Source organism: Scardinius erythrophthalmus (genome assembly GCF_964197995.2).
Source record: "Scardinius erythrophthalmus genome assembly, chromosome: 14".
Taxonomy (NCBI): domain Eukaryota; kingdom Metazoa; phylum Chordata; class Actinopteri; order Cypriniformes; family Leuciscidae; genus Scardinius; species Scardinius erythrophthalmus.
Window position 1 is genome coordinate 12,241,263 of NC_138234.1, and position 27,111 is coordinate 12,268,373.

The 27,111-nt window shown below is 36.6% G+C and overlaps 3 protein-coding genes and 1 long non-coding RNA gene across 7 annotated transcripts; 2 read left to right on the forward strand and 2 right to left on the reverse strand.

The window, feature by feature from the left end:
- Window positions 1–1,514: 1,514 nt before the first annotated feature.
- On the forward strand, window positions 1,515–12,601 carry LOC308702418 (uncharacterized protein). 2 transcript variants are annotated; one of them, XM_081385239.1, is made up of 8 exons: window positions 1,515–1,582; window positions 1,761–2,080; window positions 2,275–2,402; window positions 9,070–9,384; window positions 9,588–9,872; window positions 9,991–10,104; window positions 10,653–10,720; window positions 11,473–12,601. In XM_081385239.1, the coding sequence occupies exons 4-8, from the start codon at window positions 9,096–9,098 to the stop codon at window positions 11,524–11,526; spliced, it is 810 nt and encodes a 269-aa protein (XP_081241365.1). In that variant the 5' UTR covers window positions 1,515–1,582; window positions 1,761–2,080; window positions 2,275–2,402; window positions 9,070–9,095; the 3' UTR covers window positions 11,527–12,601. The 2 variants fall into 2 exon arrangements, with proteins under 2 accessions (XP_081241365.1, XP_081241364.1); XM_081385238.1 differs by lacking the exons at window positions 1,515–1,582; window positions 1,761–2,080; window positions 2,275–2,402 and adding an exon at window positions 8,414–8,520.
- LOC308702420 lies at window positions 9,293–13,416 on the reverse strand. The gene is made up of 4 exons (XR_014031598.1): window positions 13,238–13,416; window positions 12,792–12,894; window positions 9,912–10,072; window positions 9,293–9,838 (listed from the first exon to the last, which is right to left on the reverse strand). It is a non-coding gene; the product is annotated as an uncharacterized lncRNA (long non-coding RNA).
- Window positions 13,417–15,042: 1,626 nt separating this feature from the next.
- LOC308702419 (uncharacterized protein) lies at window positions 15,043–20,788 on the reverse strand. Of its 2 annotated transcripts, XR_014031597.1 has the most exons (6): window positions 20,445–20,788; window positions 19,240–19,575; window positions 16,795–17,154; window positions 16,647–16,713; window positions 16,509–16,565; window positions 15,043–16,080 (listed from the first exon to the last, which is right to left on the reverse strand). XR_014031597.1 is itself a non-coding variant. In XM_081385240.1 (5 exons), exons 1-5 carry the CDS (start codon window positions 20,485–20,487, stop codon window positions 16,022–16,024), a joined length of 855 nt encoding a protein of 284 aa, XP_081241366.1. In that variant the 5' UTR covers window positions 20,488–20,788; the 3' UTR covers window positions 15,043–16,021. The 2 variants fall into 2 exon arrangements, 1 of the variants encoding a protein (XP_081241366.1); XM_081385240.1 differs by lacking the exon at window positions 16,647–16,713.
- Window positions 20,234–26,845, forward strand: LOC308702416 (uncharacterized protein). 2 transcript variants are annotated; one of them, XM_081385236.1, is made up of 7 exons: window positions 20,234–20,624; window positions 21,770–21,867; window positions 22,080–22,409; window positions 23,085–23,375; window positions 23,484–23,597; window positions 23,696–23,757; window positions 26,530–26,845. In XM_081385236.1, exons 3-7 carry the CDS (start codon window positions 22,124–22,126, stop codon window positions 26,575–26,577), a joined length of 801 nt encoding a protein of 266 aa, XP_081241362.1. In that variant the 5' UTR covers window positions 20,234–20,624; window positions 21,770–21,867; window positions 22,080–22,123; the 3' UTR covers window positions 26,578–26,845. The 2 variants fall into 2 exon arrangements, with proteins under 2 accessions (XP_081241362.1, XP_081241361.1); XM_081385235.1 differs by lacking the exons at window positions 20,234–20,624; window positions 21,770–21,867 and adding an exon at window positions 21,231–21,723.
- The last annotated feature ends 266 nt before the right edge of the window (window positions 26,846–27,111 follow it).

Here is a 27,111-nt window from a genome sequence, read left to right on the forward strand (position 1 = left end):
AGCATGTTTAAATTGTCATTTTTTGGGGCTCAGAAAAACATGCTGTTTTAGTGTGTATCCCTTTAAATGCAAATTAACTGCTGCTGCACGGCCCAGGGGGCGGAGCCTCACGAGCTCACGCTCAGAGCCAGGACAATCTCATCTGATAATATCAGAACAGAAACTCTCAGTTGTGGTGTTCATTTCGACTCGGAGTCGGACAATAATGCCCACAGAGCCAGAGAATATATGCTGTATGGAGATAGAACAGGTATAGTTTAGCTTAATTATGGTTATAACTTATTTGTCATCTGCTTTTATCCACTATTAATACAAGCCTGCTGTAGCAAACCCCGTCCGAATGATGACCAAAATATACTGACGAGTTCAGTGAAGTTTATTGTACATCACATAAAAGATGAGTGTTAGTTTTACTCCAGAGAATCACAGTAAGAGCTGAATAAACACAGTAAAAGAAGTGCGCATTAAAGTCTTATCCATAACCTCTCTCTCTTCCTTTCATTATCATCAACATACACAGCGAAGTACACAAAACACTAGTTACAACTAACAGTAAACAAATATATACACACCTTTTCAGTGGGTGCTTAATAAACTGGTAAACCTTATATCCATAAAATGACTCGATGAGCTGTGATTAAGTTCGTGCTCTCACTTTCATTTCTGCCGTGGTCAGTAACGTTAGTCCTGTCGCTCTGAAGACTGTAAGCTGGATCACAAACAGTACAGATCCATCCTCGAGTAACAACGAGAGTAAATGAAGACTGCTGTGTTCATTCTTACATCCAACAACAACACACCTCAATCGCTTAGGAGACATTCTTGTCTACAGCTGCTCAAGCGTCGAAACACTGGCAGACTCTGTGTCCAGCTCACTCAGGACGGGTCTAGGCTCAAACTCCAGTGTCAATCAACAGTCGTGGGAGGGGCCTGTGCAAAGTGACGTCACATTGCCCCGAATCTGAGAACAGCTTGTTCTGAGACAGTGCTTATGATTTATGGGGATTATAAAAAAAGCACTGGGTGGATTTTTATCATTATAGGGTGGTTGTGTACACACACTGCCAACACACATTTATGTTCAAACACCATGACAACACAGAAGACTCAGATTAGACCCTTTTTAATGGATACAGTATTTTATTGGACCGTAAAGCTGTTTTGAGGTTCATAAAAAGACAGGAAGAAACTAACATTCGGCTCAAACCACATCTGAAGAAAACCACAGGTTGATTCAGCCAGAAGTTGTAGTTGCAGAAGATGAGCTGCAAGAGAAACAATGAGGTGATAGTATTAACTTTTTGTTGAGTTTTACCATACTTTTGAAAAACTTTCTGTGTTAAATAATGGAATGAAACATTTTTTAAACTATTAAGTCTTAATAAGAGCCAGACAAGAATTTATATTTAACTATACATAATTTGTAAAGAGCCTGTAAAGAGTCTACGTGGGTAAAACTCTGTCGTGGGAGGATTCACACACCAGCTCAAGTGCTTTCAGCAGATCGTTTCATCAGATCAGACTTTTCAGGAAATGTTTCATGTGTGTGCTTTGTTATGTCTGTGCTGGTGAGGTCTGACTGGTAAGTCGTAAATATATTTTTTTGCTTAATTTTAGTTACATTCTTCACATATGTTAACTATCACGATGATTTTCAACTTTTCATTATGTAATCATCTTTGTAGCTTCTTACATTGTGCTCTGGATCGAAGATAAAGCTCTCAGAAGCCTTAATCTGTGTAAATCTGTTTGTTCTTTAGGTGTGTTTGCCGATTCAGTGTCAGTGATGGAGGGAGATTCAGTTACTTAATACACTGATGATACCGAAATACGTGATGGCAATGATATACTGTGGAAATATGGAGTTGAAAAGTCTCAAATAGCTCAAATAAAGAAAAAGAAGCAAATCATCTCCTCATATGATGATGTTCCTGATGGGAGAAACAGAGACAGACTGAAGCTGGACGATCAAACTGGATCTCTGACCATCACAAACACCACAACTGAACATACTGGAGATTATCAACTAGAGATAAGTGGACTGAACCTGACATCAAAACATTCAGTGTTTCTGTCTATGGTGAGTAGAGATCATTAGTCCTGTCCTTCAAATATTCTTGAATATTCAGTACAACTAAAGCTCAATCAGCATCATTTGTGGCATAATGCTGATAGTTATTATTTATCAGTATGGACTTAATTTAATTTATGCAGTGCAGATCATTTGACAACTTTATTCAATTTCTGTATATTTCTATATGTGTGTGATCTCAGCATCAGTCTCTCTCTACCTCTGGAGGTGGAATATCAGGATAAAAACACCTACAGCTGTGTGCTGAACAATCCCATCAGCAACCAGACCAAACATCTGGACATCAACACACTCTGTCACACATGTGCAGGTACCACAGCACTGATGATAGATGTGTGTGTTTACTGACCTGATCTCTGGCTTCTGTTGTAGATCAGACTGAAACATTCACTCACATTAATGACTGTCTCTTGTTTACTCTCCTTCAGTCTCAGTGTCTCTGATAGTGTTGATCTCTGATAGTGTTGATCTCTGATAGTGTTGATCTCTGATAGTGTTGATCTCTGATAGTGTTGATCTCTGCTGCTGCTGGTGGTGATTGTGGTTTTCTGTTGATTGTAACTGCTGTCAGGATCTTCTGCACCTGCAGGAAATGTAGAAAAGTAGGTTGAGGAGATCAAAAAAATTATGCAAGCATCAACATATTCATCTTGAACCAAACCCCTTATGAATCACTTTCTGATTAAGACAGGACTCATTGGCTGTACCTCAGGTTTCTCTGCTAATGTGCTTCACCTGCTCTCTCTCATTAATCCTGGCATGCTGATCTGCGCTCGCTCCAGGCTCAAACTAAGATAAGGAGAACCATTCCCTCTGGATGCTGCAAAGGAAGCCTCACTGACTCTAACACCTAAGCCCTCCAGAGTCCACTGCAGTCCTCCAACTTCTTCTACTTGTTAATTGTACAGGCTGACTCCTCCCTCTGATGTTGATATTTGCATAACTGATAATAAATCAGTAAAAAATTATTACTTCCCTCTCTTTCGTGTTCTAACCGACACACCAGGTACATCTTGTGAGATGCCATTGATGAAGCTTGCATTTTTAATCAGTTTGTTTATTAAACTTTTCCTGTCAGATGTGTGTGCGCCCTCTCCCCAGCACACCACACCACACCAAAGAAGAAAGCACCAGCCACATCAGTCTTATAGAAGGTGCACCACAGAGGTTGGCTGCACTCCTAGGTACTAATAGTTGTAGACAAGATCCACATCTGTTCCCTGAATGGAGACTGGATCTGGTTTGGGCCTCGACCTTCTAAAGTCAATGACCATTTCTTTATTTTTTAAGATGTTAAGTTGGTTATTGTTACACCAGCCCACAAAGTGATTGTGCTCCTTTATTCCCCCTCACAACCTTCTCTAATGCAGCCCACGACAGCTGACTGAGTATTTCTGAAGAAAACAGGTGTCAGAGTTACATTGGAAGTCGGATGTGTAAAGACTAAACAGGAAAGGTGATAGAACGCTTCCCTGTGGGACACCTGTGCCTCACAGAACAGTCTCCGAAACACATTTGTGGAAACGCACATACTGTGGTCTGGTAGTTAAAAAGTCAGTCACCCAGAAAACAAGCTCCAGCTCCTCCGGCATCTCCTCATCTTCTGACCAGCAGTTCTGGCTGAATGCTATTGAATGAATTTGAGAAATCAAGAAACATTATTCTTACAGTTGCACCAGGGTTATCAAGATGTGCATAGACCCTCTGGAGCATGAAGATGAGGCAATCATCTACAATAATGTTGGGCTGGTATGAGAACTGTAGAGGGTCAATGAATGTGCACACTTTGGGTCTGATGTAAGATAGTACCAGTTTCTCAAGTGTCTTCATTTTGTGAGAGGTGAGGGCGATGGGTTTGTAGTCTTTGAGCTTTGTCGGATGTTTCCTTTTGGGAACAGGAACCAGGCATGATGTTTTCCACAAAGAGGGAATCCTCTGCAACCGCAAGCTCAGATTAAACAGAGCAAGAAAAAAACAACCACAGATCTTGCAGTCTGCGTTGTTGTGACGTGTACAGCGTATGGTACTCGACTATGTGTAGGCTATGCCGTTGACTCGACGCTGAAGTATAAATTGAGCCTTACGGTAGACTTCCGTCACTTGTCATTCTTTTCCGACACAGTTTTCAAAGCACTATTCATCTCATTGATCGCAAGTTCAGTATGGCGTACCACAAAGCTCATAACTAGGACTGTTGCTTTTCACTCTGTACATGCTACCCTTGGAAGATATCATTAGGAAGCATGGAATTAGTTTTCACTGTTATGCTGATGATACGAAACTTACCAATTCACAAAATTACCTACCACTTAATTCTGAAAAAACATAGAAAAAAAAATGTCCTCACGTAATAACCCAGAATACTGTCTAAAACTTGATGGCTGCTCTGTTAAGTCTTCGTCGTCGGTTAGGAACCAGGGTGTGCTCTTTGATACAAACCTTTCATTTGAAAGTCACGTGTCTAGTATCTGTAAAACCGCATTTTTCCATCTGTAAAATATATCTAAATTACGTCATATGCTCTCATTGACAAATGCGGAACAATTAGTTCATGCGTTCATGACCTCAAGGCTAGATTATTGTAATGCTCTACTGGGTGGTTGCCCTGCACGCTAATACCCTGCACGCCAGTTACTAATACCTAGAATATCAAAGTCGACTGCTGGCGGTAGATCCGTTTCCAATTTAGCACCAAAACTTTGGAACAGTCTTCATACTATTGTCCGGGAAGCAGACACACTCTGTCAGTTCAAAGCTAGACTAAAAACACATCTCTTTGACCTAGCATACACATAACACATTATAGACTTTAATAATTCAATGTTAAGCTGCATAGATTAGATCAGCCGGAACCGGGAACACTTCCTATAAATCCTGATGTACTCGTTACATCATAAGAAGGATACCGTCTACCCTAATATTAGTCTCTCTGTTTATCCCGAGATTTACTGCAGTCCGCTGGATCCAGGGCGTATCCAGATCTGATGAAGGACCTGTGCCTGGATGCGACGACAACGCAGTCCTGAAATGTCAACTAGGCTCTCTCCTGTGAAGGCATCCCTCCCCTCCCTTTACCTCTCTAAAGATAAAGCGTTGTCGGGATAATTCCAGTTTGCGTGGCTACGCGGAAGCGATAAAAATTCTGTATTATTAATTTTAAGGCCAGACAAGTAGTTTGTTGAGGGTTGGTTATTAGGGAAGCACTACACGCCTACGCACATATATTCAAATGCGCATACCTATAGACTGAACTTGTAATACGCATGTGCACGCCATCAGCATTCTCATGGGTTTGTGTTTTTGAAGTTTACGCAGAAGGAACTTAAAGAGTTTTCTGTTAAAACGGTGTCTACATTCTACATTGTCAAAAGCGCTATATAAAGGAAGATGACTTGACTATTGTGTCAAACACTGTAACGATGCTTGTATCGAAATGACAATACCACGTGATTGATGACTTTTAAAGTTTCGAATGTAATGCAGTATTAGAAGGTCAGAAAAGCTGGTTTGAAAATAATTGACGCTTAGTCACCAAACTAGATGCATAAAAAGGGAAATGATAATTGAGGAGGCATTATTTGTAAATTATTTAACCCTATACTTCCTTATATCATAACTTGTAATAAATAAATAAATAAATAAATAAATAAATAAATAAATATATATATATATAGGGTGTTCTGTTTTTTTACTACTCGCCTCAATTAATTATGATAACATAATTGTATATTTTATATTATTGATCAATATGTGAATATGTTGACCAGGTTACACATGACATGAGTTGTGGTCTCATTGGCACAAATTAATTTAGATGAGATTAGATAGAACTGGTTTGATCCCAGATTGGTTTGACAGCAGATTCCACTCCTGTGTCACAGACTTCTGAAGCTTTGTTTGGTCACATGCTTTTTCTGCTTCCTGGTAATTTGTTATAGCCAAGAAATCTAGACGCACCCTAGCAGCAGCAAAAAAAATTTTGCAGCCAGTGTGGTCTAGCAACTCTCCGTTGACTTTCGAGCTGGAAAAACCAAACTCAGGTCAGGCCAATCACATCGTGTATAGAGTAGGCGGGGCGAGCTTAACATAATGACGACAGAGTTGCGACGGTTCCCTGCTACTTGAAAACAAAGAATGGCTGCTGCTGCTCGCGAACAGCAGTCCTTCGAAACGGCTTTGGCCGCGACTCTGGAGGACTTTAAGCTTTTCTATGAGAAAAGAACAAAGAACAGCACTTTAAGTCATTTTTAAAAAAGGAAGATGTGTTCGGAGTTTTGCCGACTGGATACGGCAAAAGTTTAATATACCAACTAGCCTTCTTCGTTGCTCTGGTTAGTTGTAGCACTATCCTATTGCGTGCAGAGGGATTTTGAGAGACAACCGTTTATCCCGGCCCTCGGATTGAGCCGTACCAATGGTCAATGGTCTACAATCTTGATGTAGGTCTGGTTTGCCAGGCTAAATTTGTTAGACATGGTGGAGAAAACAATTCTGACCACCAGATGTCACTATCGCTCTTTTTTTTTTTTTTTTTTTTTTTATATATTGACATTTTAATCAGGATACTTGTCCGATTGGGCATGTAAAATTCTCTTTCATTTGCCCCTTCAAAAAATCCACTTGTCCCAGACAAGTGTTAATGTCAAACCCTGATATGTTATTAAACTGTTGCATCAGCAGGTTCCTAACAAAACAGAATTAACTGGAGAGCTCATATGGGCCCTGACTTACACCTTTAATTCATATTTATTCTCTGCCAGGATCTTTTACTTTAGTATATTCTCATTCTTTGTGCCACATTGGTTGTTTTTTTTTGTCGCTTTGCTTTAGTTTAATTTAGTGGTTCACCAATAGTAGGCCAGTCAAAATATAGAACATACTGAAACTCAAATGTATATATTCTATTTTTAGCTTAACATGCATGGAAGTGTGCTAACTTTATTAAATATTGATCCCACCCTTCACTGTTCTCTGTACTCTTGTGTAAAAAAGAAAAATTCAGCACAAGTATAGCACCGCTCTCTAGTGTCCAAAGCAGAAAATCACATCTCTCTAAGAATATCTTAACTTTACACAATAGGGTGCGCTATAGTTACTGCTGTTCTCAGTCACGTCTCTGATGTTAATAATAATATGCAGAGCTCCAGGCAGTAACTGATTACATGTAATATGGATTATGTAATCAGATTCCAAAAATTAACAACAACGTATCATACAAAGCTGCGCGTTCCAAGGTACTTCAGTGGGGCTTTAACCGAAATTCACCATCATGTTCCTCGAACCACTCCATGATGATTCTGGCAGTGTGGCATGATGCATTATCCTGTTGGTAATAACCATCACCGGCAGAGAACACAGTTTCCATAAATTGGTACACTTTGGGCCGCAATGATATTCAGATACCTGACATCCGTCAGGGATTGTGCTGTTGGGATAATGGGGCCTAAAGTGTCCCAAGAAAACATTGCTCACAGCATTACACCGCCACCGCCGGCCTGTCTCTGTCCAACAGAGCATCCAGGTGCCATTGCCTCTGTTGGTAATGGACATATCCGCGCTCAGCCGTCGACGTGATGATCCAGGAATCTTGATTCGTCAGAACAGGCCACTTTCTTCCAATCATCCACTGTCCAATCTCGATGATCTTAGGCCTATTTCATGTGTTATTGATGGTGGTATGCAGTTAGTGAAAATGTGACCCTAAAGTGTGACTTATAAATATACTATTGTTTTTCTCCCTCAGTTTCTCATGTTTTTTCCCCAGTAGATTAAAGTGCCAAAAAAGCTGATTATAGTAGAAGCACAGGAAGAAACTCTTCACCTACAAACTAAACACTCATGCACTGAATGCCCAGTGTCACTGACACATGTTTGTCCACCCAACGGATAAACCACATTCAGAAGAATAACGGCAGCAGGTTTCAGTTTGACTCAGAAGATAAACCCCAGTAAAGCCGGTACTGTGAGATCATACACGCTTTTAACTTTGTACTCTGGTTTTTCCATTCACTAAAATTTTGAATAAATACACATAATTTTGTATTTTTCACATAAGTTATGCTACATTTCACTATGAAATTCCACAATTCACACAATATTCTTCTACTTTTAGCCATTTAAAACAGTCAGGTAACTACGCTCTCAGAAGAAAAGCAGTCACTGAGGCGGTACTATGAACCCTTCAAATATGAACCCTAAACCTTTTGATAAAAATAAATATTTTTTATCCATCAAGAACAGTTAAAATCTTAAGGGCCTGAAGAACTATAACCTTATATCATATGCAAATGCAATGTGTGAACTAGGAGGGCGAAACGCTGCATAGGAGGATTCACACAACACTTGAACAGTTCTGCTGTTAGATCACACACTGAACAAAATGTTTCACGTGTTAGTTTTGCTCTTTTTTTGCTGTTGGAGTCTGACTGGTAAGATATAAAAGCATTTTTATGGCTCGGTTTTTTTTTTTTTTTTTTTTTTTTTGTTTAAATTAGAATGATTATTTTCATCTGCTTTTATGTACCAAAAGAATTATGAATATTGAACTTTCCATTGAGCTTTCAAATATCAGCCCCTTTTTATTTTTTTTTATTTTTTTATTTCTAAGGCTATTAATCTACAAATGTCATGGAAATTCACTAGTGAAAATGTGCAGCAAACTTACGGTGCAGACTATCCAGTGATCTAAATCTTTCATTTATTTAAAAATGTTATTAAAATACCCAGCACAATTAAAACTGTACTTTCAATCTGCAATAATTATCATGCATTTATTGTCAACACATTTTGAAACTTTAAACACTGATTGTTCTCTGCACTTTAAAACAAATTAAATGGATGTGCTGCACCAATAAGGATGATTGTTTTAAGTTTCTGCTTGTTTTGGATATTCTCAACTTTACATGTAAACTTTTGCTGATTTCAGGCTTTGTAAACCATCAGTGGCCGTAATCTGTGTAAATCTGTTTGTTCTCCAGGTGTGTTTGGAGATTCAGTGTCAGTGATGGAGGGAGAATCTGTTACTCTAAACTCTGATCTTACTGAAATACATGAAGATGTGCGCATACGGTTGAGATATGGAGCTGAAAAGTCTTTCATAGCTAAAATAAAAAAAAACAAGCTAACTTTCTCTATATATAATATTACTGAAAGATTCAGAGACAGACTGAAGCTGGACGATCAAACTGGATCTCTGACCATCACAAACACCACAACTGAACATACTGGTGTTTATAGACTAGAGATAAGTGGAGCGAAAGAGTCAATTACAACATTCAGTGTGTCTGTCTATGGTGAGTAAAGATCATTTGTCCAAAAGATTGTCATATATTCTATTTACATATTCAGATGTTACATCATTTTATAGATGACAGACACATTCAGTGACCATCAACACACTCAACACAAAATGTATTACATGGATTCACTACAATTCACAATGTTGAATATAATCTGATTGTTGTGTTTATATTCCTCTTATTCTCTCGTTTTCCAGTTCGTCTTCCTGTTCCTGTCATCATCAGTAACTCTTCACAATGTTCATCATCATCAAATTGTTCACTGTTGTGTTCAGTGTTGAATGTGAGTAATGCGACTCTCTCCTGGTACAAAGGAATCCGTGTATTGTCCAGCATCAGTGTGTGTGATCTCAGCATCAGTCTCTCTCTACCTCTGGAGGTGGAATATCAGGATAAAAACACCTACAGCTGTGTGCTGAACAATCCCATCAGCAACCAGACCACACATCTGGACATCAACACACTCTGTCACACATGTGCAGGTACCACAGCACTGATGATATATGTGTGTGTTTACTGACCTGATCTCTGTCTTCTGTTGTAGATCAGACTGATGCGTTCATTTACATTAATGACTGTCTCTTGTTTACTCTCCTTCAGTCTCAGTGTCTCTGATAGTGTTGATCTCTGCTGCAGCTGCTGGTTTTCTGTTGATTGTAACTGCTGTCGGGATCTTCTGCATCTGCAGGAAACACAGAAAAACTGATCAAGATGGCAAGTTTTATCTTCTCCGTTTAACTAATAGCCCTATTTTATTATTTAATCAAAATGATTCCCATAATTTTCATTGTCATAATAAATGTATATTTCTAATTGTATAAAATGACACTGTGCGTCGCTCTTTACTCATCTCACACACACAAAGGTTTCTCAAACTGAATCAACACTGGAAATGCAAAAACAGAAAAGTTAATTTGTATGAATATAATCTGTAAGGATGAGCTGGTGCTCTAAAATATATGAATATGAATGATAATTTTGGTTGTGCTTGTTGAATCTAAATGCTGATTAAACACAAAGAATGTAAAATACTTTTCTTTGTTAAACATCCCGTTTGGGTTTGATTTATGTGTCTCTAAATGTAATGATAAACACTCTTTTAGGAAAGAGTTATAGAGCTAATGGCAAATTTTGGCAAAGAAACTTTCAGTGTTACTTTGGTGTTAACTTTGAAATTCATAATAATAACATAAATATTGTGAAGAATCAGATCTAGTTAAGATTGAGTTTTGTTGTTTTAATGCATCTATAATTTCACACAGTTGAGACCCGTGAAGAAGAGATCACTTACGCTGAGACGACATTCAACAAAAGAAACACACGGAAATCGGTGAGACAATTTATTGTTAATTTGTTGAGTATTTCTATAATTTCAGATGTAGATCAGTGTGCGCTTTTGATTTTGTCTGTATAATATTGAAGCCCATTTCTACACATTAAAAAGTTCAAATTATGAAATTAAGACACAAATTTTGACTTGCGTATGTCATAATTTGGCATTTAACAACTTTAACATTTTTGTCATAATTATGATTTAAAGTCCGCGTGAACCGGAAGTTGCAAACGACTTTTCTCCAGAGTTGTGACTCATTTCCCAGTGAAAAGGAATATTGAACAGAGGGCAGGGTTTTACTCTAGCGCTCCTCCTCTCCATCTCTCGCTCATAGCAGACTAACGGTTTGAGGGGAGTGGTTAAACGTTTCCCAACCCAAGCCGTCAAACCTACATCATCAGCCATTCCACACTGGAAGTAACTTTTCAGACTTTGATTAAAGATTACGACGGCAAACAATTTTTTTTTCTGTGTATTAACTTGCACGGATGAATTTTTCACCACAAGTCTAGTAATATGGGCTAACAAAGTAAATAGGGTCAATTTTGATTTCAGTTGGACTTTAACTATAATTGATTTATTTATTTATTTTATTTTTATTTTTTTATGTGGCGGTAATGCCGTTTCAAAGTATAACAATCTATCACATACAGTAAATCTCAAACACAACAGCACCATCAGATGTTTATAAAAGTTACTTTAAAAACGATACCACATTACTATATCTTGTGTTATGCACTTTTTTACAGAAAGTTGAAGAGGAGGTTCATGTGGAATATGCACCAATCACATTCAGAAGATGATCTAACTTTAATGTTGTTCTGAGTACAAGACCCAGATTGTGATCATTTCACTGTGAATCTCCTGAACGTCAGACTCTGAGTCTATGTTCAGTTTTAGGATTGTGAGAATCATCATGTTTCATCAGGAAATCACAGCAGACATACAGGATCATCCTAAAGGGTTTAAAGTATGATAATTAAAACCAGATTAATTAAATGTTCTCCTAAAAACTTCAAAAGAATTTACCTTAACTGTAATAAAGGGACTTACGTAAGCTAATTATGTAAATCATGTGGCCCATTGCAGCATTTTTATGTTTGCAAAACATAGATGCAAACTAGTGATGGAAAGGTGACGAAGTGAGCTCTGCTGTGGTCTCCATCATTTATATCAGTGTGGTTTGATCTGTTGGGCAGACAAACAGCTTGTGCATGAGCATGTTTCTGCTGCTGGATGTTTGCATTTCATGTCAGTTTGTCTGCAATGTCTGAGGTGTCAATAAAGCGTCTGTGTGTCTGAGGTGTCAATAAAGCTTCAGTGTGTCGAGGTGTCAACAGGTGTCGGTGCGAGTGTGTCTGAGGTGTCAGTCTGTTAACATCAAGTCGTTGCAAGGTTTGTTCCATTTATGCACGCATGAAACAGTTAATGACTTCTCTACAGGGAAGCCACTTTACTACAAAATACTAAACTCACTCGTGCTGATGTTTGACAAAAAAAGTCCAAAATCAAACTGTGATTTGACTTTGAAAAATGTAAATATTATTAACTTTGTGTGCATGATGATCCTGCAGATAAGCAGTGCTACTCTCAGAAATAAAGGTACAACAGCTGTCATGTGCAGTAGCTTTTCAGAAGGTACACCTCGTACCTTATTTACCCCTTAGGGTGCATATTAGCACCTAAATGGTTGAACAGGTACAGCTCAAGTAACAGCTTAGGCCTATACTTTTTTTTCTGAGAGTGCAGTTTCAAGAGTTTCAATTCTTTCCAAGTAAAACTATACTTGATCCCCGGTTTTTTTTTATATAAAAGGTTATAGCCTATCCTGTTTTCTGCCGGTGTCTGGCTCATTTTAAGAATAAATTAATGCACTGTATGACTTAGCCTACAATTTTTGATTTGTGTTTGATGGTTGTTAATAATATGTTTTCATCAGCTTTGAGGAGAAACTAAATGCTGCTAACAAACTAGATTTTTTTTTTTTTCAATAGCACAACAGCGATCCTTGTCCATTGGTGAAACAAAGGTTGTGAAATCAAGATCATAATCAGATATAAAATCTCACCTTACGTTCACTTGAAATTGTGATAAAGTCCAGGCACAATGATGAGGATATATGAGGCTCAAGTTCTCCACTCCTGCTCCAGTTCCAGCACTGTAACCTCCACCTGAGGGTCAGGGAACACAACACGAGTGATGGGTGAAGGAGTGTTAACAAATGATAAAGACTAACTGATTTTAACTTCACTAGAAAGAAGCATTAGCAAATATGTGGTTAGTGCGGTGTTCTGGAAGATTTTAGTACAATGCTACCTCTCCTCGGCAACACAGAATGAGGAATCATTAATGTCTGAAGCACAGGACTGAAAATAACTTTTTGGTAAAGTTTACAAGCTAATAAGTTGAATTGAACAACTCGAGCGAAGTTAATGACGTCACGCGAACATATGCGGTCACACAAAAACATTCTTTCAATTAAATAAAAAGTATCAAATGAGTCGAGGTTCTCACGTTACATTATTTCTTTGTGTTGGTCTGCAATGCTGTTTCCTTTAATGTAAATAACATCCCGTTTCAAATGTATCTCCACCTAATGTTTCTGTATTGTAAACATGATTGTAAACCCAAAACATCCCACGAAAGCACACACACACACACACACACACCATCGGAAGTGAAATTAATACAACGTTTGACCACTAGAGGACAAGAGTCATATTTACACTTCTTCTTCTATGGTTTATTGGAGGTTGGCAAACGAGCATTTCCGCCACCAACTGGTGTGGAGTGTGGACCAGAACATCATCTATATACAGTAGGCCTACATTTTTTACTGTATTTAAAAAAAGTTGATGAGTTAAAGTAATGTGTAACATGTCTGAACTTACTGATCATTTAACTTATCGATCAATAACTTATTATAGAGTTATTAATCATGTTCAGCACTTATAGAAAAAAAGAAAATCAAATGCAATGCTAAACCATAAAGCATGTAACCTACATATAGGGTAGAGTGGGGTAAAACGCCCCCCTGGGGTAAAACGCCCCCCACCTGTTTTTCCCAAAATATCCACTAAAAGTAGTCAAGATACATTTTTACTGTTGCTATGCACTACGTTGATAACGGGGATATACAAATCTCTATGGAGAAGCTGACACCAGCGACACATTTGAAGAGAAGAGGATTACATGGTAAATGCTATAATTTTCAGATATTAGTAAATAAGTGTTTAAGAGAATATTGTTCTGCATGATATCACAGTGATGTATGATAGATGAATAGTGAAGTCTGTAGTTTGAGATCATATGTTATTTATAAGGAATATAATTATATAAAAAAAAATAAAAAAAAAACATATATATATATATATATATATATTAAAGTCATAGCTTGTGGGGTAAAACGCTCTTTCAATTAAATAAAAACTATTTGGGGCATAGTGTCTCTCTATCATAATTACTATAATAACATATTTCTGTCTATCAAATCCTTTGTTTTACACTTAATGCAGTATAACTAGGTGGTAAAATCAAAATATATATTTTTTAAATAGCGTTTTCCTCCACTCTACCCTAACTATAAAAATATTTCCTCCATGTTCTTACTCTAAAATCGTAATTTGTGATTTACGTCAGTGCATGTGGGAGAAATTAATGTAATTTATTTAAGACAGTAGTCTAGTGCCTGATATCACATTACCATTGTTTTACTGTGGTAAAAATCACAATAATAACTTACTGTTTATTAGTGTGATTTTTTTATTTCAAGAACAGCATCCCACACACGTGTGCCCTTGTTATAATTTTCCTGATATTTCATTAATACATACAGTATTTAAACTACAAACTTGTATTCTGTATTAGAGCGCCATCTAGTGTTCTAACTAGAAATTCAACATTCAAAGATGAACATATAAAAAGCTTTCAAGTTAAAATACATGTCTAAAAGTATTCTGCTCACGGAAAGCCATGTTTTTTTGTTTTATCATAAAATAAAACCTCTTTATATGCACAGGTCATTTAAAATATTTCAACAGCTTATTAAAACACTGTAAAAGTAACTGTAAAAACTGTAAAAGAAGAAACAAAATAATCTATGCTCTGCTCTTATTGATTTGGCAAATTTGAACTCTGACGTGACAAAACATGTAACACCTGTAACATGTATATATATATATATATATATATATATATATATAATATAATATACATATATACTTGTAAATCCAACAGGCCATTTCTGCCGAATTAGCAAGGCCATCATGTTGTGTCATGTCTTCCTTGGCAAGCAATAATGACAACTGACGATTTGAATTAAAATAAAACAAACAGTTTACTGAAGTTTTGTACAGTATTAAAAAGGAATGCAGCGCACAAACACATTAAATCATTCACATCTCACTCTTCCTTTCTTTTCTTTTCCTGCGCTCTCCAACTAAGCATTATGGAAAAAGTATTCTTAAAGCTTAACAACATAATAAACTGGCTATTATCATTAAAAACAATGAATTAAACATTCAATTATTACTCTTATTAATTCACAACATGCTGCAACTAAAAACTGCTTTATACCTTTAACATGGGGGATAAAACGAAAGCAACATTGATTAATCAAAGTTCATCACAAGTAGCTTATTAATACTAATTATGTCATGAAAGTGTGCAGGTGAGTGGATCTAAATGCAGGAGTACTTTAATAAAACACATAGGGAAATTCTAGGAACAAGAACATGCTAGGAAACACCACACATAACACCTACAACGACTAACAAAACACAAGTGTAACACAAGCACTGTATACACAGGGAAGACTGATCAACATGAAAAAACTACAAAGAACTATAATACATGACAAAAGACAGGAAATAACAGAAGTCTATACACATGACAAATATATAGAAAGTGCATACAGTGCATAAAGTGCATACAAAAATACGTCATAGAACATGCTAATATAATGCTATTATCATTTGTACAATTAATACAATATTAGTTCCAGGAAACTACAACGTATAGGCTGCATATCTGATAAGAAAAAAAAACTATAAACGATTATTAAACTTAAAAAACATCAAATATAAGTGTCACTCAAGGAATGGGATCGTCACTTCATGGGTTTTTGCTGTAAGATGATTTGTTTCTTTTTACTTAAAAAATGGTACAATTTTACTGTAAAATTACATGACATGAAAGGTTGGCTTTTAGCTCTATTACAATTATAACTGTTTTTTCCTGTCACAATTTTACATTTTTTCACACTGAAAATTAACGTGTGTATTGTAAATGATACTGTAATTAAAGTCCAGTTGTTTGATAGGTAACGCCACGTTTTGTACGTTTTCTACACCTCTTTCCTATAAGAAGAAAACAGATTCACAGAAGTAAAAAGAAATGAGCATGATTGATATTACACACAGACACAAAGACTTTACAGTCTAATGAATCTGATAAACTGAATCACATTGTCATGTCCTACAGTGATGCAACATGTTTGAATGCAGTTTCTTTGAATGCTTTGTGATTAAAACAATCAAACAATATAGGAAGAATTTGGATGTTTCTATAAAATGGCTAAAAAACAATAATAAAAAGTTATCTTGTGACTTTTCGGGTGATTTGAGTCACAAAACATCGAATTTTGCAGTTAAAAATCCAGTCTACTTCCTTAAACAACTTGCACATTTCAAAGGACAGCACTAGTCAGTTATATAGATGTAATGATGACTGAATGAAACATCATCACACATACACACACAGAAAACACACAAGCAAAAATTCTTACCAATTACACATAACACCAGCAGAACACCAACAGCAACTCCTATAGCCACAATCAAACCTGTAATGAAAAAGAGAGCCATTATTACTAGAGATCGACAATTGATTTTTCAGGAAGGCTATTTTTAACTGATATTTCCACCTTCATCATCTTCATGACATCGAGTGAACTGAGAATGGCGCCATCTGGTGTTTTTATCACCTAGAAACTACATTAGAGAGCTCATGGGAAAACTAAACGACAGGCCACAATGAAAACACTGAAATATATATATATTACATTTACTCACTATTGACAGGAACATTGAAGCTGTTTTCACTGATAATGCTGATGCTGTGCTGGCGGCGGATGATGCTGCTGTTGCTGAAGATCTCAAGATGATAAACTCCAGAGTCTGTGGTTCTGGTGTCTGTGATGATCAGAGATCCAGTCTGATGATCCAGCTTCAGTCTGTCTCTGAATCTCTCTTTACACTGAATATCTGTACAGATCTTACTCTGATTTCCAGTGATTTCAGCTATACGAGCTTCATTAAAATACCACGTCATTACATCATTTGGGTTTTTTATTACACCAGGATCAAAAGTAAAAGATGCTCCCTCCTTCACGGACTTGGTCTTCGTTTTATCCGTCTCTGCACCAGGAACATCTGAAACACAAATTGACATGCTGTTTTTTTTTTTTTTTTTAAGTGTTATAAAAAACAGCAACAACATGAAACAAGAAAGAACAGAAAACATGTATCTGCTTAGCATGTACAAGATATATTATTAGAGGAACTGAATGGAATATTTGTAACTCACCTTTCCATTAACTCTGATATTCATCATAACTATGATTGTCATATTTCGCCCCCTAGTGGCAGTCGCGCAGAACTATGGCTTATCACCATAAATTATGATAAAATAATAATACAATTATTACTTATTCCATAATTATTCACAACCACAATTTTAGAGGAGTACCATTTTAGTTGGAAAAATACTAGTAGGCTAATTCTCACCTCAAGCTCAGTTTTTTAGTTAGCATAGGCTACATATCTAGTCGTAGTCGAGCGTCAGAAATAGCCAGGGTACAGTAGGAGTCCATTTCTGTCCCCCAAGGTACAATCTACACTAACATACCCCATTAGGCTTATTATTGGACCTCAAGGTACATATATGTACCTTTTTGAGGGTCAAAAAGCATTAAAAGGTACATATACCGTTTCTTTTAAAGGTTAACATTTGAGGGTACAGCCCCAGTGACAAGCCATTGTACCCCTAAAGGTACAATTATGTACTTTATTTTCTGAGAGTGTAGCATTAGGTCTAGCCACAAGTATTGTCAAATATTTAAACGCATTCGAAATTTAAATTGAATCCGAAATTTTCGTAGGCTAGGCGTATATGGTTGGAACTCCACACAGGCCGTAGGCTTAGGGTTGCCAACTGTCCCGTATTAGCCGGGACGTCCCGTATTTTGGGCCTAATTTATTTGTCACGTGCCGCGCTTGACCTCCCTTGTCCCGTTTTTTGACTAGCCTACTACGCTGATCTAACCACTGCAACTACAGCAACAGCAGCAGTGCTGGTCACGACACTTGAGAATGTTCGACACCTGTCATCATCCAATCACAGCTTTTTTTAATAATTCTTTTGAGACAAATCATTGTTTGATTTGCGAACATAATCCTCTGCCGGATTTCACATTCAAACAACGTGATTATTGTTCATGAGTCCAACATCCAGCCACACAAGAAAACATGAAATCTACCTGAGGGAATAATATTATGCTCAAAAAAACATTTCTGATTATTATTAATATTTAAAACTTTTTTTTCCCCCAGGATTCTTTGATGAATATAAAGTTAATAAGAGATTTATCTGAAATAGAAAGCTTTTGTAACATTATAAATGTCTTTACTGTCACTTTTGATTAATGTAATGCATCCTTGCTGAATAATTAAGTAGGCAATTACTTTCTTTAATTTCTTTCCAAAAAAAAAGATCTTACTAACCCCAAACGTTTGAACTGTAGGCCTAGTGTATGATGTTAAAAAAGCTTTCTATTTTAGATAAATGCTGTTATTTTGAACGATGGTTTGTTTGTAATGTGATGTATTACGGTGTCCACAAACACACATTATCTTTCTTGACTTTTATTCTGTAAAGCAAAATATGTCCACATTTTGTACTTTGTAGTGTGCTGTTTGTGTCTTTTTAATACATCAAATCCTCCGCACTTTAGGTTACTGGTGAATTAAACAGAATTATATATGAAATGCATTTAAAAAGATGATAAGATAAGGTCATATGGAGGGAGGGAGGGAGGAAGGGAGATGGGGTGGTGTGTAACTAAAGAGAGAATAAACAGCTCTGAATGTTAAGGTGAGGCAGACAAGAAAAAGATATCAATCTATTTGCAGCAGTTTATTTACAAAAAAACAAAACAAAGATAACTTTAGGAACATAGGAAGAGAATAACAGCTTTGCACAACTTACAAAGACAATGCTGGACATCGAACTAAGGGCAATTATACACAAGAAAATGAGGAGCTAAACAAGACACAGGTGAAGACAACGAACTGGCAACTAACATAGGAAACAGAAATTAAACACTGAAACAAGGAAACACAAGCTAAATGTTCTTGGAACGGAAATAGAAACTGAAACCAAACTTTAAGTCACTACTGTAATAATAAACACTGTGATTAAGCGATATAGGCCTAACCGTAGTCTTTAAACAGACTCACCATGCACAGTCATGCTAAAGATCGTTTCACTGATGGTGTTGCTGCCGATGATCTGCAGTTTATAAACTCCAGAGTCTGTGTTTGTGATGTTTGAGAGGCTCAGAGATCCAATCTGATGATCCAGCTTCAGTCTGTCTCTGAATCTCTCAGTGCCTTCATTACACTGAACATCTGTGCAGATCTTACTGAGATCTCCGTTGATTTGAGCGATGCGAATGTTATTAAAAAACCATTTAATCTTTTCCTGTTGGTTTGTTTGAACATCAGTGTTCAGAGAGACTGAATCTCCCTCCATCACAAACACTGACTCTCTGTCTGTATAAACACCCGATGCACCTGAAGAAGAAAGTGACAATTCGTTATAAATCACTTCCAAGAAAGTGGGAAATATAAAACAAGCACAGGGAAAAGTATAGTTTATACAGTATTTTTTATTACATTTTTTAAAATCAATTTATGTTCGATTATGAGATATTACATACTACATTTGACTAATCGTGTCACAATGTTACACTTTCAAATTAAACAAAGCACTGGCTGAATAAAATACAACAGACACTTAGCCTACTACTTTATGTCCAGGGCGCTGCCAGTGATGAGGAAGATCCGGGGGGGAAATATATATCAGAACGACGTCAGAAATCTATCAAATGAACTAGCCTACTGAGTAAAACATAAAACAGTTAACAAAATTGGACTTTTCTCTATTCCTCTCAAAGCGGAAGTGGGCAAATATCTTGAAAGCAACAGCTGAGAATGTTGCGCAAGAGAACGTTTGTTTACAGTTGTCGAGCAAATGAAACCAATGAATGCCTTGTCTTCCAAATAAGCTGGTGTAGATAGAATTAAGTGTTGTAACACAGAAATATTACTTCAAATGCTTAGGTTCACTTTTTGTTTGCGTGAATGCTAGACCACGCCCGACATTTTGACATGTTATTGTGTGTGACTGTGATGCGCGCCCTAAAAGCTCGCGCTTGCGTTCCTGTTTCTCTCCGTTTCAAAGTGCGCGCATCCTGCATGATAACAGCGAGTGATCTCCTTCGCGTTTCAATAGCCTACACTATTAATATTTCTTTTACGTCTGAAAATAACGTTACTTGATTTGAATCTCAAGTTTGTGCTTTTAAGGGCGGAAGAGCACCGCTGAAAGGGAACAGAATGGAAATCGATTTAGAAAAAAATAAATAGCCCACGTAACTTACCAAGCTGGAAAACACACACTGGGACGAAAATGAGGAAGTTCATCACCGTTTCTAGGAAAAACGAATGCAGATTTAGAAACTAAAACTGTTCTGTTGACGCCATTTCAAAATCGATGTAAACAATGGGGTGGAGCCTATAAAGGTCGACCGTTCTTCAGTAGCACTAAAAGTAATAAATGAGCTGAGATCTCAACATTATTTTCAACATGGATCATCCGAATGCAGTGGTGGGCCGTCAGGGTGTTTTTTTTTTCTTTTTTTTCAAGAAAGAGCATTAAATTATTCCCAATAGTCCATTCTCTTAATTTCATAGCTTTTCTTTTGGTTGTGCTGCTTCCAGTGGTGGATGTTGATGTTAGAGCTTTTATCCAATCATATTTCATATTCCATCATGTGTTGCCAGGATCAAAGAAATCTGCCTTGAGGCCTTCATAATTGATGGAACCAACCATTTATTAGACATCTCTACCAAATTATAACACTGTGCATTTAGTAACACTGTGGTTTTATTGTAAGCTAAAGAAATGACTGTTAAAAATCTAAATTAATAAATTAATTTAAATGAAAAATTCTTATTAAATCAATGAATGCTACCTTGCCAAACAAGTATTTCTTATTTGACAGTTCATTTTATTTGACTAAAGCATTCTGTGTAATGGAAATCAGATGAGGTTTATAACATCAGGACAGGAAGATGCTCTTCACCTGCAAACTAACACACATCAAACAAATGGCCAATCACATTCATGAGCTAATTTTCTGTCAAGAGTTCAACCCAGAAAAATTACCACAGCGGGTTTCAGTTTGACTGAACTGCACGTGTCAAATTAACACTGGCAATAATGTGAGATGGCGGATATCATTTGCCATTTGCAACAATTGAATGATTCTAAAAACTATTCTGAAATCCATAAGATTTAGTTTATCATTAAATTTAGGTTGACTAATCCAGTTATCCACTCTTCTACTATTTTCATATTTGACAGTCGAAAACCCATCAATGTTAAAAAATTGTAAAAAAAATTAATAAAAAAAAGGTTTTCCAGATTGTTTTTGAATAACATATTTAATACATATACAATATATATATAAAATCATATCATGCATAAATAGTGTGCGCGTGAACTAGTCTAGTAGGGTGGTCAAACTCTTCGGTGGGAGGATTCACACGCCAGGTTCAGTGTTTTCAGCGGATAGTCTTATTAGATCAGAGTTTACGCTGAACTACTGAAGAAAATGTTTCGCACGCTTGTTTTGTTCTGTTTGTGCTCTCTGATTGGTAAGTTATAAATGAATTTTTATGGTTTTATTTATTTCCGTTTCAGAAAAAATGATTCTGCAACTGTTCAAAATATTTCGAGGATTTATTTGCAAATTCACAGAGATTACTGTGAGATCTACTGTGGATTCGGGCCTCTTCTCAGTGGGTCTGTTATAATGAGCCAAATATGAAGATAATGAAAGTTTCCAGCAGAATTCAACTTAAACTAGTTTAACTTGGCTGCAATTAACTTGTATGACACTTGACATATTTACTTTGCTCTAAAAGCAGATAAAACATATTAAAGATCAAATTATTGATTCACACTTATTGGGTCTTCTTTATACACCATTAATTAATCATCTGTTCTTCAGGTGTATTTGGTGATGAAACAAATGAAATACAGTCAGTGTCAGTGATGGAGGGAGATTCTGTCACTCTAAACACTGAAATACATGAAGAATACAATAACATGCTGTGGAAATATGGAGCTAAAAAGTATGTTATAGCTGAATTCAGTAGAAATTATGGAATCGTCTACACATATGGTGGTTCTGATGAGAGATTCAGAGACAGACTGAAGCTGGACGATCAAACTGGATTTCTGACCATCGCAAACACCACAACTGAACATGCAGGAGATTATGAACTACTGATAACTGGAACTAAATTGACATTAAAATCATTCAATGTTTCTGTATATGGTGAGTAGAGATCATTTGCTCAAACGTTCACATATAATTTTTTTGGTTCAGTACTAATCAAGCAGAATCCACAGCATATCTGTATAATGTTGTTTTACACAAATTATTTGACTCGTCAGGAATTGAAAAGAAAAAAATCGAGGTTACGTTGATGCGCTTACAATGGAAGATAATGAGGTAAAAAAAAAAAGATCTAAAAGTAGAAATGTGAAGCTTATAATTTCATAAAAACAAATAAATTAATTCTTCTGTCAAAAATAGTGTATTATTTGAGCTGTAAAGCTGTTTAAATCATCATATTTCATCATTTTAGGGTTTGCGGTGTTAAGACGAAGTTAAAAATGTAACTACACAGGACCTACGCAGTATTTTAGTGTTTACAGATTGACCCCATTGACGTCCATTGTAAGCGCCTCGCACTGTAACCTACATTTATTCTTAAAAAATTATAATAATTAAAAAGCGGCGAGTCATAATTACTTTTGTGGTTATCAACTTCATGCATCACAAATGCAGTTGACTGAGCTTAGTTTGTACTGAACTCTGAATATTCCTTTAATTATTTACATAATGAAATGTTTCCTCATTATATTTTGAGATGATGGAAACACTGACCGATCACACACTACACCAGATTGATGTTTAGATTTCTCTTTATTCCCTCATGTTTTTCAGCTCGTCTGCCTGTTCCTGTCATCATCAGTAACTCTTCACACTGTTCTTCATCATCATCATCAAATTGTTCACTGCTGTGTTCAGTGGTGAATGTGAGTGATGCGACTCTCTCCTGGTACAAAGGAATCAGTGTATTGTCCAGCATCAGTGTGTGTGATCTCAGCATCAGTCTCTCTCTACCTCTGGAGGTGGAATATCAGGATAAAAACACCTACAGCTGTGTGGTGGCTTATTCATTCATCAATCGGACTCAACATCTGGAGATCAACACACTCTGTCACACATGTGAAGGTACAGCAGCACTAATATATGTATATTTCCTGACATGATCTCTGATTTTGTTATCGATCACAATTACACATTCACTTACATTAATGTCTCTCTTTTCCTCTCCTTCAGTTCCTCCAGTCTCAGTGTCTCTGATAGTGTTGATCTCTGCCGCTGCTGCTGGATCTCTGATGATTGTTGTTATAGTCGTGATCTTCTGCATCTGCAAGAAATGTAGAAAAACAGGTCAGAAGAGCAAGCAATCATCTGTATAAATGTTTATCTTTTTCAAGACACAAATATTGAAAACTCATTTGAACGCATCTGTATTATTGTTAATGCAGTTCAGACCCGGCAAGAAGACCGAACTGATTCAGCATTGTGTAAACCAAAAACACGAAAAAAGGTAAGATGCCGCAAGAAGTAGTTGCAGTCAGTTAAAGTGATTGAAGTTTGCTGATTGAAGTTTGCAGCATCAGACGGTCAGTGAACAGTGGGTGGTTTATCGACTCAACTGTCATTATTATTACCTTTAGTAGGGAGATGCAAAAAAGCAATCGTTTAAAGGGACAGTTCACCCAAATATTAAAATTCGGTCACTAATTACTCTCTCTTCTGTCACACCCGTAAGAACACAAATTATGATATTTCTGATGTAATCCGAGAGGTTTCTGACCCCTTCATAGACTGCAACTTAATTACCACTTAAGGCCCAGAAAGGTAGTAAAGACATTGTTAAAATAGTCCATGTGACTCCAGTGGTTCAAACTCAATGTTATAAAGCGATTAGAATACTTTTTGTGCGCAAAAACAAACAAAAATAACGACTTTATTCAACAATCTCTTCTCTTCCACGTCATTCTCTTACGCTGTTGGCGTAGTATAGTAAACACAAGGTTCTACGTCAGAACGCCAGCTTATTATTGGCCGACGCTGGTCACGTGAGCACCACGATACATGCGTGTGACGCTAATTACTTACGTCAACAGTGCAGGGGAATGATGGAGAAGAGTTTGTTGAATAAAGAAAGTCATTATTTTTGTTTGTTTTTGCGCCTAAAAAGTATTTCTGTCGCTTCATAACATTAAGGTTGAACCAGTGGAGTCGCATTGACTATTTTAACAATGTCTTTACTACCTTTCTGGGCCTTGAATGTGGTAAATATGTCGCAGTCTGGGTCGGAAAGCTCTCGGATTTCATCAAAAGTATCTTAATTTGTGTTCTGAATATGAACAAATGTCTTACAGGTTTGGAAAGACATGAAGGTGAGTAATTAAGGACATCATTTTTATTTTTGAGTAAACTAACCCTTTAGGGATGTTTTTATGCTATTTACACTAAGTTTGCGTACCTTTTGCACCTCTATTTTCATTTTGCAGAACTGAAAAAAAAAAGAATTCAATCAGCACTAATCAAAATCTAAGTTTTTTTCTAAATGTATTGCATTTTTTGTCAGTAAAAGTAATATTTTATCATTGATAAATTATTATACATTAAAGTGTTATTAGCTATACATTAAAGTGTATACATAAAAATGTTTTAGGCTGAATGTTATCTGAAAGCTTGAGTCATACAATAAAAGTGAATGGTGACTTTCTGTCGCTAATATTCTTACTTTTCTTTCTTTCTTTTTTTACTTTAGACATAGGCTACACTAGCCAAGTGAAATTTTACTAATTGAGAAACAAAGACAGACGTTAGTGTTTGCCGTGGTGCAATAAGGGGAGGTCAATCGTACTCCTCTAATCACGATTAAAACAAAACCCAGATAAAATAGCTTTCACAACTTGTAAATACAGTATGCTTGAAACAACGGTTGACATGTGACCGTGCACTTTTTCAGCGAATTGTGGATTTATCTGTAAACAATCTAGACTCTATTTTAACACTCAGAACTATACATGAAAAAAAAAACGAAAAAAAACAATGAAAACCAATACATGCGAATAAATTATATTTTGTTAGCCAAAGGCTAATTTTTAAGGGGCTTTCGCACTAATTTGAATGAGGGCCGGATTCCCCCACTACAAGGTACAGCAACCGGCAATACATTTTTTGCAAATGAGGTCGACAAGAAGTGACGGCTACCCATGACGATGCATACAGTGATCCGTCGACAGGCCAGATACAAATAAAGTAGAGACACCTATGGTGAAAATAAACATACGGCAGCGATCATTAAACAATACAATTCTATTAAAAATGTTATAAACTAGTCTTAAATCAGTCTTGCTTCGTCGATCTCGTGTCTACACTGGGTGTGTGTGGTGTGTATCATTTCTCAGACAGCAACATAGTGTCGGCCTAGATCCGGCCCACATCTGGTGCGTGTGGAAACCATGTGTACCAGATGTGTGCCGGATCTGGGCCGACACTATGTTGCTGTCTGGGCTGACTGAACTAGATCATTATAATCAATGAGTTGCTGTTGTTGCATCGTGGCACGTCTTTAGATTACGGGACAGCCCATTTCTATATTTCATGTGCTGCTGTCTGCCTGAAAGGTTATTCATTTACATATATCATGAATGAGGTGTTATGGATTGTATTACTTATTGCCTATAGCCTGTATGTAGCCTACTGTAAAAAAATTTGACCGTTACACTTACAACAGCCAGCCCGTGGTCTGTGCTATACTAATTTAAATTATATATTGTTTAAAATCATATGTAAACAATTGTAACTAAATACATTGGTTTGTTATTTTTTAATAACCCAAACAAGGTCAGTTTTTTACCATTCGATTTTCATTGGAGAGAAAGTAGGACACAGAGTTGTTACTCATGTTGTGCTGAAGTGTGTCCTCGATCTGCAGCGTCTCTGCGGTTCATCATTATCTGAGCTGAGATGCAACTTTAGCATACATTGGTTTCTTTGTAGACGTTCTGCAACAAGTGTCTCTGCTGTTGCTTTACTGGGAAAGACAGTCATTCTCAGAGCAGAGACTGCAAACCTGCACAACTTCAACTGTTTGATGATTTAACGGTTGAACAAGTCATGATTGATGTCATTTCCTCTTGCTGCTCTATGTTAGCATCTGTTCTGTACAGTTTTGTCAGTAGATTAAGATTTACATAAATAAGGTCTTGTTATTTAGAGAATAACAAGGTTATTCAGAGAGAAACCTATAGTTCTGTCGCATTACCAAGTTGCTGATTGAGTTTGTGTTTCCTTACAGAAATCAAAGGAGGAGGGTGTGTATGAAAATGTCCCTAAAAAACGATGATCAAATACTGTATTTATCGACTGGAATTGATGTTAAAGCTCATACGGGACAGTACACTTTTGCTTTTATTAATTCTCTGTCAGGATGTTTCTGTTTTGTCTTCACTTTTTGTATCATTATCTTTTGGTGTTATTGTAATGTCTGAAATTGTTTTAATTTAGTGGTTAACCAGTATAATAACATGAGAAATGCAACTGAAATATTCTATTTTAGATTGTGATTTGGAAAATTATCTAAAGGTCATTAATAAATATAAATCACACCCTTCACTGTGCTCCTTTGTCTGTCATTTACTGTTCTTGTTTTATTTTATATATTTTTTTTTACAAAATATAATCGAATATTAAGTGCATTGCATTGGTTAAAGTATCACACACGATAAGCTCTGCTGGAAACTATTGGATATTTTGGCTAATATAACAAAGCAATTAATCGCTCTCTAGTGTTCAAAGCAGAGAATAATAATAGCAGTGGTTCATTTCTCGAGGCTTCGAATGCACGAGGGACACCTGCTGGTCAATGGTAATATGGTGC